General features: G+C 41.5%; 1 protein-coding gene across 15 annotated transcripts in view; it reads left to right on the forward strand.

Annotated features, from left to right (window-relative positions):
- adgrb1a (adhesion G protein-coupled receptor B1a) overlaps positions 1-16115 on the forward strand; it is a 209588-nt gene that overhangs the window by 82907 nt on the left and 110566 nt on the right. For 6 of the 15 annotated variants that reach the window (XM_084942996.1, XM_084942983.1, XM_084942987.1 and 3 more), the window contains 4 exons: positions 12338-12496; positions 13209-13313; positions 15370-15537; positions 15909-16088. In XM_084942996.1, the coding sequence (XP_084799122.1) occupies positions 12338-12496; positions 13209-13313; positions 15370-15537; positions 15909-16088 (612 nt within the window). The remainder of the gene's footprint in view (positions 1-12337; positions 12497-13208; positions 13314-15369; positions 15538-15908; positions 16089-16115) is intronic. The other 9 variants (XM_084942988.1, XM_084942997.1, XM_084942985.1 and 6 more) reach the window with 5 other exon arrangements.

Genomic DNA, 16115 nt, shown 5'->3' on the forward strand with positions numbered 1-16115 from the left:
GTCCTTGCCAGTGACGACAGAAAATAATCCTCATTTCCAACCATAGTCCGATCTCTTCTTGCAGTGTCAAACACATCATTTCCACACCCTTGCATTCATGAAATGACAGCTGGCTCTAGACCCAAGATCTCTATTGCTGTTCAAAACCTCTAAAAACCAGTACCTACATACACTGAGACAATTCTTTTTTGATTAACATTTTCTACAGAGGTTAGAGGTCCTTCTTTTCTAAAACAAACAAACAAGACCAAACTTCAAACTTTTGCTTTTGCTTTTTTAAAGGCTTACACCTGAAACCAGGACTCGGAGCAGAATGCTGCTGACTTGCCATGTAGGTTACTGCTTGCTCAAAGTCACCAGAGACCTGGGACTGGCATGGGGAGCTGACTGGGTGCTGGGGGGTGGGGTTCAGTGCCTGGTTCACTAACAGGTTAAACTCCTCACTCTACAGAGAGAGAGTGATAAATGTCTTAACATGCAGTTGTGTTAAGAGTTTTATTTGTTGGGTTTATTATTTATGTTATGTAGAAGGCAAAATTGTGCTAACAGTGAATGCAGCAAACTGTTTGAAAAAAAAAACCCTATTTAATAATAAAAACTATTTAATAATAATCGATTGCTAAATCTTCATTGCTCTTAACAAGGAAATGTCATATAAAATAATAATAAAGAATAACAACAAAAACATCACACTAGTCCAAGTCTAGTGACTCTGTGGATAAGTGTGTGTGAGCTGCTGCCATCCCATTTAGATGAGGCAGAAATAATTTTTTCACAGGGAATCTATTTACTGTTGCATGTATGCAGTTACAATAGTTCATGCTTATATTAAATACAGTCAAAGATTCAAATCATGAGGTAACAGGTAATCCCCAGAAGACAACAATTCCTAATGTAGCATCTCAGGTGCGCATCACTTGTGAGAAAAGTAGCTCCACCAACTTGCTTATCAAACTTGTTGTGTAGAAGGAGCAGTTGGCTTAAATGTTGGGGGACGAGAGGAAGTGCTCGTTTCAGACAGAGGATAAACTGAGGAGCTGCATCAATGCTCAGTGCAACATAAGGATTATTTGGAACTATTAACGTTGCTCGTGCAAAGCTACTTTAGTGGCAAAAAGATTGAACTGGAAATTAGTGTAATGTTTACAATCTTTGGCATCTGAACAGACACCAGACCACCAGCGACACATCTACAGTAGGTTTAGGGGCAGGATTACACCCAAACACAAAAGCTTTCAGCAGAAAACCTGTGATACCAAAACAGATGTATGACATATTCTAGTTTCTGAAAAGTTGCCTATTTAGAAAGTGGCTAAAAACACCCCAACCTTAATGGTTTGCTAATGCCATGGTGGTTATTATGAGGTGCACATTTGTACCTGGATGATTCTTAAGACCTGCGTTACAGTTCAAGTTTGATAAAATACACAATCAGAGCTTTAATTTCGTAATGCGAAGGTTTAGAAATGCTCCTTTGACACTGCGATACAAGCCCTTTGTTCTCCCTTTCACAGGCCATGTGAGAACCATTTACTTTGGCAAATGCCATCCTATTCATTTAGAAAGCCTCTGTTAATTATTGCAATATGCAGTCGATTAAAAGATGTAGTTCACGTTGGTACATTACAGCCAGTCAGAGCAGAGCGTCAGTCTGCTGAATTTAACAGCATATTGTCTCTAAGAAATATCACATAATGAAATTTATAATCTCCTGCTGCTGCAAATGAAGACACAGTCAATAAAAATAAATGTGGGAGCGTAATTCCCTGTTTTATGAGAACGCTTTCGCATGCACATTTTTATTCTCGTAGGACACGGTGACAGCAGCCTACCATTCTCTCCACTCCTTTCATTTCCCTTCTTTCGTCTTATCTGTCCGAACATTTTTTCCCCTCTTTCTGTTCCTGTCTGCCTTCATCTCCGTCTCTCCTCCCCCCTCCACTCCCCCCTTTCACCGCCTGTTATCTCTGCCATGCAGTTGACTGCTTCTGTCCTCTGGGTGTCAGCATTCGCCTTATCCTTCATTCAGCCACACAGCTTTGTGTGAACCCGTCACCACATTTTTCTGCCCGAGTTTCATGTTTTCCTGATTATTGCCTCCTGTCCTCTTGTCTCTGTCTTTCTTAACATTTTCACTCCCGCTCCCTGACCCCCACCCTGCAGCTGCCTACTTGTTTCCTCAACAGCTGTCAACATATTTCTATTTTTTTCCTTTCCATCATAGCTCTGTGCACACATGCACATACTTACTCAATCAATAAGTCTGCAGTAACTGTAGCCATAAGAGCTTTATGTGTGTGTGTGTGTGTGGTTAGTGGCAGCTATTGATGATTTCAAAGGTGCAGAAACTGGAGCTGTAACAGGAGATACCAATCCACTTATCCCATCACTCCAAATAGGAGGTGAAGGTGACTTTCAGGAAGTTCATTATAGACCCAGCAAAAGCGCATGATTCACATGCACGGAACTGCACGGCCACCGATACCCCCCAACACACACACACGAGTGCAATGAAGGGGAACGTGTGTGTTTTTGGAGACAAGTGAAGGTCAAAATAAAGAGAATGTTTTGGAAGGAGGGGCGAGTTTAAGGAATACGGAGGTGAGTTGGACTCTGCAATCAGTCCTGCTACCAGGGAGCGTGCTGACAAAAGACCCCATCTGAATTATTGAGAATATAATGAAATGTCCTTGCAGAGGGAGAAAGACAACACTGCATTACTCTCCTCCCATCGAACCCACATCCCCAACCGCACCCCACCCCCTCCTTACCCTTTCTGACTCTGATTACTGGGAAGAAAAGGGGAAAAGGAAAAAGAAAAGAAAGTTCACAGTCTTGTCATTTCTTCCATTTTTCCCCCTGCAAAAGAATGAATCTTATCTGTAAATGGACCCACCCCCCTCTTTTTCTCTTGCCTTGACAAAGCCTTCATTCGACAGAAAAAACGCGCCGGTCCCCTGCTCCAAACTGCAGTTCATGTTTCTCTGTATTCATGAAGCATATTTGTTCACAATAAACCCAAAATGATTCAGGAGAGTAGCTGAAGGTTATTATGTTTCACAAGGCTGGCTTTAGTCCCCCAAAAAGAAGGACTTTGAGAAAAAAAGTGAGCGTTTGGTTCTCGTGTATATCTACTCTTTGTTCAGCAGGGACACATACCAGATGTCTAAATACCCAAGCTCTGTCAGCTTTATTTCTTTCATTTAGCAACTAATAATAAAGAATTTTTAGCACAATTAAAAGCCAAAAGTCATCTATTAGAAAAGGTTTGGGAAGCGTTAGGGAGCGTATCAATGAAGCCTTCAAGTGCACTTGTAGTTTTTAGTTAAATATGTATATTTTCCTAATCCTGTGTGGTTTGTTGGTCACCTGGTAGATCAATCATTGAGTCGGTACTCTTGTTGGATTTGGTGTAAATGTACCGGCAAATAAAAATGAAAAAATAATGACTTTAACAGGGAACTTATTTAGGGGGATCAAATAGCAAGGTCAGGGAACAGAATTTCAGAGAGCTACGAGGTGCTCATATGAATTTTATATGAGGTCAGAGGTTTGCTCCAGTGTAAAAAGAACTTGGAGACACAAATAAAGGTTAATAGATTGTCTCCTGAGATGATCTATCAAAAAAAGATAACAAATATGAAGTTTTATTCTTTAAAAACCAAAGCTCAAGGTTGCTAAAACGGCAGGAATTGATGCGTTTACTGGGGAGTGTTTTGAGACACAGATTAATGCACAGTGAAGTGCAGTGTGGCTTACACAATACTGTGGAGCTCTGTGACACAGAGAAATAAGATTATGTATCGGGATTTGATATATATGCAGTACTTGTTAGTAGATAAATTCATTGTTGCTTTGGCTCCTTTGATTACTTTTGTTGGCGATAAGAAAACTACAGAATGCTATCCTTGAGTAGGACAGCATGCTGTATGAATCAGGCTCACTCTGTATCTCACTTTTTATTCCTCTTTGAATTCTGTTTTCTTCATTACTCCTTTTTCTTTCCTTACTTCAAATATGACATGTTGTCTCAGGCGTTCATGCGATAACAGCCCTAGATGACGGCAACATCTCGTTGTCATGGTAATGACATTCCCCTTCTGGTGACTGGACTGGCACAAACACACAATGGCAGCTCTCTTAGTCTAGCCTTCTTTTTTTGCAGCATTTGCCACCTACTTTACACAGAAGTGCACTAAAAACCTCCATAGAACACACTTAAACTGATTACATGTCATCACATGAAAGGGGTCAGCCGAACCCAACAGAGAGCATTACGTGTTCGAGTGGACAAAATGCCATGTTAGCTCGTCCTGTGGAATGTCATCAAGTGTCATGATTTGGGGTGTCTGTTCTGCCATTTCCTGTTATACCGTGTAATCCCTGCTTTAATAGGTTACCATCAAAGTTTTTAGCTAACCTGTGTCCTGTGAGTTAATTACTCAGCCCAGTATAAATACTCCTCTGTTCCACACAAACCCTCTGGCCATTTTCTGCAATTCTGTGCTTTGGTCATTTTCTAGCATTTTCTATTCCTGTTTGGGATGTCTTTGAATATTGTTATTTTGTTGTGTTCCTAATCTAGTTCTTGTGACCTTTTGCCCTTTTTTGGACCTTGCTGGAATTACCTTTAGCTCATTGCACTACAGATTTACACACTGGAGCTGGTCCCTGGTCACCTGTGTCCTGTGTTTGGGTCCTAATCACTCTGAAGTTGTTACACAAAAACATAAGTATCTGATTGTGCTCATGTGCTCAGTCAAGTTTATGTATTTTTATTCCTTCTTTTTCTAAGGCCTTTAATGTTTCTGCTCTTGTTAAAGTGCACATACACTTATGACTATATGTATCCAGAACTGCTGTTTAGTTACCTAAGTAGTCGTAGTAGCAGTATTCTGTTAAATTTATTAACCGGATGGAGAGTTTCTAATGGTCCACTGGACCATTTCTGAATTAACTCAATTGAGAGTTTAGTCAGTTTAAATGGAGAAAAGCCTTTGAGCTAGTTTGGGCAGATCTGGAGCTACACACAAACATGCTTCACTCTCCTCACATCATGTTACCAAACACCCCCTTCCAATTTGGAGTCCTATTTATGCTTCAAATTTTCCATCACTTCTTCTGACATATTAATGTCATGGTTGACCTGCATTGCTCCACGCTGTCTCAACCCCTCCACCACCCGAGCATCCACCTTTAGCCTTCAGGGATGTTTACTCATCACACCCCAGTTTCTGTATATATCATATTTACAGAGTGATGAGCTTGAAGCTAAAAAGCAAACTAACTTCATTTTTCTCCTCTAATAAAACGTGAATTGTGTGACTCAACTTTATCATTGCTTGACAAAAAAAACTCATTCCAAAGCAGTGCAGCTTTCCAAAAGTAGTTAAGAAAACGTATGATACATAAGAATCATAAAGACAGCAACTTTTAACCCAACTCTTTATTTATAAACTATAAATAATAGAATGAAAATGACGTGCTATTTGTGTAGGCTTGGCAATTTAAAGAAAAGCTGCATTAGTTATGTACTATCATTCATGTATAAGGTACAAACACACAAAGTGCTTGTGAACAATGGTAATAGATATAAGCTGTGATATGCCCTGAAGTAAGAGTACAGTCAAATTTCTTTTGCTGTCTCCACAGATAAATGGGAAATCCAAATGAATGGGTAACTGTACATCCAGTTTTGCACCTTCTTCTTTTTTTTCTTTTTTTTATCAACGGTCTTTGTAGTGTTACATTAAGGAATAAAATTATCATCAAATGTTCAAGACAATAGTGTACCTCCTGTGCAGACTATAACAGCAGTGCCTTAGTGGATACTGCCCCAGTGACAAGCAGTTGTAGTTCTCATTGAAAAAAAAAATCTGAAAGGCTGTTTCAGCTGTTTTAAACCGAGGATAACGTATCTCTCATTTTCTGTGCTTTATGGAGTAAGCACATTCTTACTCCAGAGACACGTGTGGTATGGATCTATAAGATCTTATTTCTAATTCTATCTAAATTGTTTTTCATCCTTCACACAACCCCATATCACGTAGATGCAGATCATTTTGTCCCCAGTACTCAGATACATCCCAGTATGAGTTAAAATCTTCTCTTTTTCCTTTCTATTGAGAATCACCTTTGTGTCACATTACACTTTGTGTTCTTCAAGATGAATCCCTCTAACTGGTTAAGTTCTGGTCTGGTGTCACCAGTCATATTGATGTGGGTATCAGAAATGCAGTCTCCACACGGTGTCTTATTTTGGAAATTGACTGAGTGCTGTGCGCATTCCTGGTCTGATTTCCTGGCTAGCTAATCTGCTCCATGCAGGTTCTCACAGTAACCTCAAAGACTCTAAGCAAAGCAGCAGTTGTGGGATTGCTTCTTAAATGAGCTGAGGCATGTCATGTGGAGTCCAGATCACTGCTTTAAGTGGCTATGCTCAGTTTCTTTCAGTTTGCCTTGCAGTTTGTCATTGTGGCTCATATACATGAATTAATGTTTACCATAGTAACAGAATGGTAGCCCTGCTTGTAACGTGTATTATTTCATGTGTCACACAACTCCCACTCAAATAATCTGAAGGGGGGTAAATGTAGCATGTTAACATGCACAGAAGAATCAGCATGTTGGCTCAGGGAGTTGGAATGACTTTATTACTGATTGGCTGCACTCCAAATCTTAGGCCATGGTCCTCAGCAGGAAAAGGGTGGAGTGCCCACTTCAGGTCAGGGATGAGTTCCTGCCCAAAGTGGAGGAGTTCAAGTACCTCTGTGTCTTGTTCATGAGTGATGGGAGAACGGAGCAGGAGATCGACAGATGGACTGGTGGTGCAGCTGCAGTGATGCGGTTGCTGTACCAGTCCGTCGTGGTGAAGAGAGAGCTGAGTGTAAAAGTGAAACTCTCAATTTACCGGTCGATCTATGTCCCTACTCTCACCTATGGTCACAAGCTGTGGGTAGTGACTGAAAGAACAAGATCATTGATACAAGCGGCGAAAATGGGCTTCATCCGAAGGGTGGCTGGCCTCACCCTTAGAGAACGGGTGGGGAGTTCAGCCATCCGGGAGGGGCTCAGAGTAGAGCCGCTGCTCCTCCACGTTGAAAGGAGTCAGTTGAGTTGTTTCGGGCATCTGACAGGGCACCTCCTGGGTGAGGTGTTCCGGGCATGTCCCACTGGGTTAAGGCCCTGGGGCGGACCCAGGAAATGCTGGCTGGCCTGGTAACACTTTGGTGTTCCCCCGGACAAGCTGGAGGAGGTGACTGGGGAGAGGGGGGCTGCACTGAGTTGAGTTGAGTTGTTTTAAGTTGTGTTCCAGTACATACTGTGAACTGCACTGAACTGGTTATCCACTGAATGAATGCAGTCACATGATCAAATCCAGTTTCACAGCCATAAGTGAACACTTGGACCCCACCAGGTCAGTCTGCTGACAGCAAACAGATATTGACTGTGATCGCTGGTGCTGCTAATTTCATCTCTGAAGGGAAAGGAAATCATTTACACTTTTTTCACTGCAATTTGTCTCCTTCAATCCATAAAGTTTGACTCATAACACTGTCATGGTGAGATGACACACAGCTGTAGAGGAATCGAGGTGTGTGTGCATGTGTGTGTGTATATTTGACTCTTTCGACTGAATCAAGCGCTCTCCACAGTGCCCTCCCTCATTCAGGGCCTCACCCTAAAGGAAACTGATTTGCAAGTAATTAAAAACGTGTGTGTCTGGATGTTGGCCAACTTCATGTTCTATTCATGCAGATTAATACATATTTGCCATCGCCTGAGGGGGCTGAAAGGCATCTGTCTGTGCCGTTAAACATTTATGAGCATGCAGGACACACACAGTGAGAGAAAGAGAGACAGAGACATTCTGACAGTGCTCTGCCTGCTCCTCCTCATATCAGCACACATCTTAATGGAGCACATTAAATCAGAATGGCCAAACAGGGAATTTCAGAGTGACAATGGCATTCATCATATCTCTGTTTTAGAGGAAAAATCTCCCCTCAGATCCTCCTTAGTTGCTAGATATCATCAGTCTGATGCAGGTTACTTTTTTGTGTGCTAAATTGTGTGTTTTAATGCTGTGGCCCCTTTTGGATAAACCAGATCCTTCATGTGTATATGGATAGTTTGGTAACTAATTCTTGGACATCAGACCCTTGACAGATGGTGACAGTGACTCTTATTTCCATTGCACTGTGGTCTAATGATGGAGGACGTGTATCTACACCTGCCTGCTATATGTTCTCCCCATATGTCCACACAGACTTGCAGTGCACGAGTACTTCAGGCAGGCAAAACATTGCCCAAACGTGTGTGTCCTGTACGACATAGCCTTGTCAACACATGTCGTCTGCAGTGGCCAGTCCAGGCTTCTTTTGTGTAACGACCCTGTAATGTAAAATCCTAACCTGTATCAGTCATACTTTGTTCCTATTGGTAGCTGCTTCAACTCACCTTACAGTTGAGATAAAAAACAAAAAAACTAATTGAGACCTGGGGAGATCTTCACAAAAGATTATTTTGCCTGTCACCTTTGTGAACCTGGCTTATGAAACTTGGACCCTGGAACTTTCCAGGGAGGATTGTTTTTCAGTTGGTTGTCCAACTTGGTGTGCTGCAATATCCTGAAGATGCTTGGACGTCAGTAGTTTATGTGTTTTGTGCATTCGTATCCCAGGATGTCAGTTAATGTTGTTTTGTCAGATGTCGCCTGTATCTCCCTATATCAGACAAAATGATGGCCCTGTTTGGTGACTTCAAGAGCCTTTCAACTTTAGGTACAAAACTTGGTTAGATCTGGGGAATGGTTGTTGTTTCAGTAAAATCTGCTCCTTCACAATAGTAGCAGTAATAGCAGTTTTGTCTCTATACATTTCTTTTTCCTTTAAGCACCATTAAAATAAGGAAAAGCCAACCGAGCCAGAGAATGGATGGCTACATTCTTTTTTCAAGAAACATCAGGTTTGCTGTTATTTTTAATATAAAGAAGAGAGGAAGTGAGTTCTCTGTTTACACCTTCATTATGCTCCTACCTAGAGGCCTAGTAGTGATTTTATCTGTTCTCAACAACCTACAGTGCTGCTCATATTACACATACAAATATATAGATAAATGAAAGAACACTGTCAGCTGTTTCAGTATTAATTAATAACATTTATTGTTCTTGCTGTGAGTTGAAGGGAAACAAAGGTTAGGAGGTAAAGCAGAGGATCAGACCTTGCTCTCTTCTACATAAAGTCCATGTTGCTAGTTGGAGAAGTTCATTTGTCATAGTGAACTCAAGGTGGATGGACCCAGACACAAGAGTTTGAGCTTTACATGAATAATGAGTTACATGAATAACAGGTAGGCAAACTCTTGAGTGGGCAAGAAGGCTAATTTCAAAGTCCAAGTGCAGTCCAGTATTGAGTAGCAAGTCCACAAAAAGTCACACTGGAAAAATCCTGAAGACAGAGATGGCAATTTAGTCATGAAGTGAACATAAAACTAGAGAGTGAAGCTTAACATTACAACTGCAACTTAACAATCTGGCGAAGGTAGATGGAAGATCGTGAAGGACCTCAGCCATCCCAACAACATACTGTTCTCTCTGTTGAGGTCAGGAAAGCGATTCTGCTCCCTGAAGACCAACACAGAGAGACTGAGGAGGAGCTTCTTCCCGCAGGCGATACGGTCTCTCAATCACACCACCACACAGTACTGACCCACACATATAGTTCTTATACACACACTGGACATTCTGGACATTGTTTTCACTTCATCACTTAAATCACTTTAAGCATATTTGCACTGCACAAGACAATGTGGCTTGCACAACACTGGTCACTATATTCTTCATTTCCAGTTAATACTTGTACAGCTGCTGTTATTGTGTGTATATATATATTTATTTATTTATATTTCTTCATACATTCTTATATAGTTCTATACTGTGTATTGTGTATTTTGTTGTACAGTTATTTTATTTTCAACTTTAATTTATATATTTTATCTTATTCTTTCCCAGTTAAATTTACCCTTCATTCTAATTTGTGTTGTACAGTTATTTCATTTTTAACCTTAATTTTTTTTTTTTTTTTTTTTTTTCATATTTTATTCCTTCCTAGTTAAATTTACCCTTTTTAATTTTTCATATTTATTTCCTATCTTATTCATAGCCTTTTCCTTTTTTTCTTTAGGTCACGAGCAGTTGTCTAAGCATTTCACTGCATATCGTACTGTGTATGACTGTGTACGTGACAAATAAAATTTGAATTTGAATTTGAATTTGAATTTGAAACCACTGTGATGAAAGATGACAATCGGGATCCTGATCACTGTCACTCCTTCTAGCAACCGAACCAAATACTTTTCTAGGGGCTAGGCTAGAGGTTACAGGAATCTATCTAACAGCAGGCAAAACAGCAGGTTCTTTCAGACATTTCACATTAATCCCTAATTGTTAATCAATCAATGATAGAAAAACCTTTGCTCTGCTCCAGAATCAATTAGAGCCTGCAGGGCTTGCATGTTTTGACCAAAACAAACGGTTGCTAGTAACTGTAAACTTGGTGGGGGATTTGCCTTAGCTCTGCCTGTCAGTACAGCTACAGTTTCTGATGAGTGTGCTCTTTTTTGTTTGACTGGTCAAGTTGGAACAAAGTGAACGGTCTTTACAACTACTGCTCCCTGGAGAGGGGAACATTTCTTGGGGACCAAGCATCCTGCAAAGGAGGTGGTGAAGGCTTCAGTAGAAGTTGTGGTTGGAGGTTGAGGTGAAGTATTGTCAGCAGCTGGAGGTTGCAGAAGAGCCCTGATTTGGGCAATGGGCTTTTGGAGCGTCCTGAAATATATTCATTTTGCATTGGATATAGTTCTTGTTTATGTCAGCTAAGCATTATTCCCTGGTTAGTGCTAGCATTTTGAACTGTTGTTGTGTCTGCAGAACCTTAGCCTGTCAGAACCTGTCCGTGAAGGTTCTCAGTCATCCAGGTTATTGTAGTCTAAGGAGCTTGGAAAGAAAAGTGTCTGGACTTCTTTAAGTGGCTTGAAAAGCAGCTTGAGGTAGTAATACAAAGGATAACTATTCTGACAGGTAATCACTGTTGCAACTCTATGAACTCTTAAGTATTAGAAATAGACAGAATTTTAGAAATTACTTTAAAAGCTAAAGGTTATAGTAACCACCTTAACACTGTGTAGAAATGTAACAAGGTTCATTGCTGATTCTAACAGCGCCTGTCTCGATCCTAGCTCATTTTCCCGTGTTTTGATGTCATTTTGTATTATGTTTCATGTTTAAGTCCTTTTTGGTAGTCTTAAGTTGATTCTCTAGTGTCTAGGTTGTTCCTGTTTAGATTTTGATTATTTAGGATTCCCCTTGCCCTCTGTGTCGTCCTCTGTGTGGCTGTGATTATCTTTATTGTGAGTTCTTGTGTCTCCCTTGTGTTTCATTTGGTGTTCCCCTGCCTGTCATGATATCAATGCTTCCCCAGTCATGTCTCTGTCTATCTGCAACTCTGTGTGTTCCCATTACTTCCTGTTTTACTTTGGTAGTCTCCTGTCTGTGTGCACCTTGTTTTTCTTTGTTTCTCTTATTTTGAAGGTACCTTGTCTCATGTGTTATGTTTAGCTTTGCGTCCTCTGTCTCGTTGTGTGTAATCTGCCCCAGTTGTGTTCCCCATGACTTTCCTGTTCTCTCGTCATTTCCTGTGTATTTAAGCCTTTTTCTTTTCTTCTGTCCAGCGTTGCGATCTTCCTCATACCTGTCTGTGTGTTCTGTCTGCCAAGCCTATTTTGTATCTTCAAGTTTAGTAGAGTTTTTCCTAGTGTTCAGCATTAAAGCTGCTTTTTGAGTTACTTTTCACATCCTGGACTCTGCATCTGGGTCCTCCATTCCTGCCTGCCGCGCACAGTTTATGACAGAAAACCAAACCTTTCTCTAAATCACACGGCGTCAAAATTCTACATACATGCAAACCTTGTCATCACAGTATCCTTGACTGACCTAACTCTTGGAATGTAGGCTTCCCAGTATGAGGTAGGGCTGTGTTAGCATCATTATGGCATACATTTTGCATTTGTTTTTATTTGTCATTTTTTTAAGATTGGAGATGTTCAGCTCCAAGCTCTGTTTCTTCCTACACACTATATGCCTTGGCAGCTCTTCAAAACTGAAGCTTTGCACAGAGGATTGTAGGATTTGAAGATCACTCTCCATTAGATGAGCTCAACAACACATGGCATTACAAGTGAAAAACACTGCTGCTAAGAAAAAAACTTGTATCTCAGAACAAGGGTTAACAGTAATTCAGTTCTTTATAAGTAACCACTACTGTCTGTGTGTCTCCAGGTGGCTGGAGTGTGTGGGGCCAATGGGCACAGTGCAGCAGCGAGTGTGGTGGAGGGATCCAAACCCGGATTCGGACCTGTCGGTCACCTCCGGAGGAGTCGTACCTGTGTGAGGGCATAGTGGAGGAGGGCCGGCCCTGCAACTCGCAGTCCTGCACTGGTGAGCTTCTTATTCTTTGTGTTCATTTTTCTATGTTTGTCAGTGAGGGTGCTTTAAGCTCTGTGGGTAAATACAAGTATGTGGTGTGTCCAAACTGTGCTTTTACAACTACTTTTTCTTTACCTTTCCTTTCTTAACATCTTGTTCATGTGCTTATGTATCCATTCTCTGTAAGTCAGAGTTGTGACTTAAAGAGTGCATGTTGGAAAGGGGACTTTGATCGATGAAAAATAAGAATGACATGGTCAGGTTTTTAGGCAGTATGTCAACATCATTAGCCCACAAATGACTAAAGGGACATGAAAACAACATCAGAGTTCTGTTTTATTGAAGCCATTTACCAAGAAGTGCTTTCGCTGCAATGTTTCACTGGTTAGAGCTTTCTTTATTTGTATAGAACTGGCGGTGCATGACTGACAGATAGCTAAAAAATCAGATTACACTCATTACTGTTGATGTTATTGCATGTCTTTTCTATTTAGTTATGCCATCACAAGGAACATTATACAACAGCTGACAATATAAAGAGACTACTGCGCACACACACAGCACACTAACACAGACAGCACAACACAAGTCCCAAGTTTGGCTGATGCTGTTCTGGGTGACCAATCACGTCACGGTTGTGTCCCAAATATAAGGCATTAATGAAGGAGCTCTGGTTGCTAACCCCCGCCCCTCCTTCCCCCGGCCTTGCCTCACCCCCCTTTAGGCAAAGGTCGCCATCTCTCTCGCAGCCAATCGCTTCGCTCGGTGGACAGCCGCAAGCGTGATGACGTAGACAAGCCCCGCAGCGGACAGCAGAGTTCTCAGACAGGTAAGACAACGGGACGCAGAGGGATCCCATGCATCAGTCACTGTGGCAGCTTGGGTGATAGCAGCATATCACACAAAAAACATGACACCCACAATAGAGAGAGTTGCATTCACTTACAGCACATCTATCAAAATCTCCCACAGTAGTGCCTCGTCCGCAATGGACTAATTCCAACATGGACCCTGCCTGAACATGGTAAAATTGTATTTTTGTGAAATTATGGCAGGACATGGTCCCCTGTCTGTAAAACAACACATCAAATGAAGTCTTCCTTCTAAGTGATACTCCACCCAAAAGTTCAACAAATTTGGATCTTATTCATGCTTTTTTGTGAGGAAGACAAATTTCATTTCTGTCCTTAACCCTTTCATGCACGAATTATGACAACCTCAATCAGGATTTTTTTCTTAAGTATTTTTATTCATCTTTAGGCATGAAAAAAAGATTTTTGAACTTCATTTTTTTTAAACATGTACTTTTCAAAAAGTTTTGTACATGTCCACTTAGGTGGACAACATGCGTTTTGACTTATGAATTTGACAAACGAATGAACAATATAAGCTGTGTGTTGTGTTTATGTGTAAGTATACCATCAACACTGACACAAATACAAGAAAACAGCCTTTGAATAGCTGTCGACTGTAGTGACCACTATGCGTGAAAGGGTTAAAATATAGAGCTGGAGGGTAGCCTAGCTGAGCAGTGTTGAATAGAGTTCCATGTAAAAATAGCAGGTTGCATTACAAGATTATTGCCATTTAAAAGCCCATCTGTTATGTTATGGTTTACATTTTCCTCCTGGTGTAATGACTTTATTTCACTGGATAGTCAGTTTTCATTTCTTCCTCCCACATAATGGGGCAACAGCGAACAAGGAAACACTGTAACATATTTATTTACTATATATTAAAAAATAATATATTTAATTGGTTGCTTATTTGAACATTCAACTAAATCGCATTATTACAATGCATAATCCTACTTTGTCATAGTTATACACCCACCACTGTAGCATAGCTTATAAAATTCGAAGTCAGTGGCAGACACACAGTATTTAATTACTATGGTGGAAGTATTTCCCCACGAATTCCAAACATACACGGTGACATTAATATGATATTGTAACCACAAACCTTCAGAAAGTTCCTGCACTCCTGGAAGCTGCTCTGGAACATAACTACATAACAAATGTTTAGATTTAACTGGATCTCAACTCTCACTGCTAAACTGGGCTAATCACCTCCAGAGTCCACCTGTGGCTGGGGTTGTTGAACCCTGACCCAGCTGTCACAGGGTAAAAGACACGGCACACCCTGGACCACAGCTATTGGTCTTTGGAAAACAAGACAACATACAAAGCCACTGAGATCTGTTGAAGATATGGGGGTAAAATTTACAGCAAAGATAGGTTTTGAGTGGAGTATTACTTTTATTTGCTAATTGATTCCCCACTTCCTGTTTACTTCTTTCCCTGCTTCCCACCTGAGACTGCCCACTTTTCCCTTATTGGTAAAGTGACCCACTGAAGAGGCAGTCGTGGGCAGTGAAAAGATCGCTGACATATCCAGAGTCATGGGCATTAATTTCCACTGGAAGTCGATGCCAAGGATATGACATCAGAAACTCAGCGAAGGAAAAGACCAGCAGCAGACCAAAAGCTGGGGCCCATTTCAGGGGCTGCCTCCACTGAAGGACAACATTTGGGAAATTGTGTAGAGCGTTAGAAATTTAACTTGGACAGGAAAATTTCACTTTCTTGTCTCTAATCTGTAGTGGATTTGAAGACTGACTAGGCACCATTATCTTTGTCTGCTAAAGAAAGGACATTTATCAACACCTTTTGGAACAGATTCATATACTAGTCAGGAAAAATTACGCCTTTAATGGAGGCAGCCCTTAAATGCAGCACAGCGAGAATGTACCCTTTATCAGAGCACAACCCTTCCTCTTTTGGCCACAGAGGCTAGATCCTGCATGATAATTAGTTATGGTCCTCTCCTTTCCTTTCGCTCCTCTTTTTTCCCCTATCCTCCTTTACCCATCCCTTCCTCCTCAGTAGACTCAGCTTCAGGTGAGGAGTGGTCATCGTGGAGTGTGTGTTCTGCCACATGTGGGGAGGGCTGGCAGAGTCGCACTCGTTTCTGTGTGTCCTCCTCCTACAGCACCCAGTGTAGTGGGCCACTGAGAGAGCAGAGACCTTGCAACAACTCTGCTGTTTGTCCAGGTAAGCTCCCACCCCCCACCCCAAAATCCCTCCTGCTGCCTCCCTGTGCTCACCCAGCCCTCTCCAGGACCCTGCCTCACCCTTACGAGACCCACATGATTCAGCGCCACAGTTGCAGCAAGTCTGTGGCCTATGGGACAACGTACACCCTCACCTCACAAGCATGACTGGGTTTGCGGTTTTAGAGATTTTAGGATATTCTCACACTCTCATACAAGCAGAGCAGACATACTGGGAGACTCCTCAACTTTGAAAGTACAGTGACCACATTGAATTAGCACAGATTATCCCAGATAACTGCCCACAGTTTACTGTGGCAGTGAAGGTATTGTGTTGTCTTGGTGTTTGTCTGTCTATAAATCATACGCTAGCTGCTCTGATTGCAGTGCACGGTGCGTGGGACGAATGGTCACCATGGAGTCTGTGTTCATCCACCTGTGGCCGAGGTTACAGGTCTCGAACACGAACCTGCACCCCTCCGCAGTTTGGGGGAGATCCATGTGAAGGGCCAGAGAAACAGACCAAATTCTGCAATATAGCAGTCTGTCCGGGTAAGGACCTCAGATTTGATTTGATTT

Source organism: Perissodus microlepis, chromosome 11 (assembly GCF_051167445.1).
Source record: "Perissodus microlepis isolate ML-2025 ecotype Zambia chromosome 11, ASM5116744v1, whole genome shotgun sequence".
In the NCBI taxonomy this organism is placed as follows: Eukaryota; Metazoa; Chordata; class Actinopteri; order Cichliformes; family Cichlidae; genus Perissodus; species Perissodus microlepis.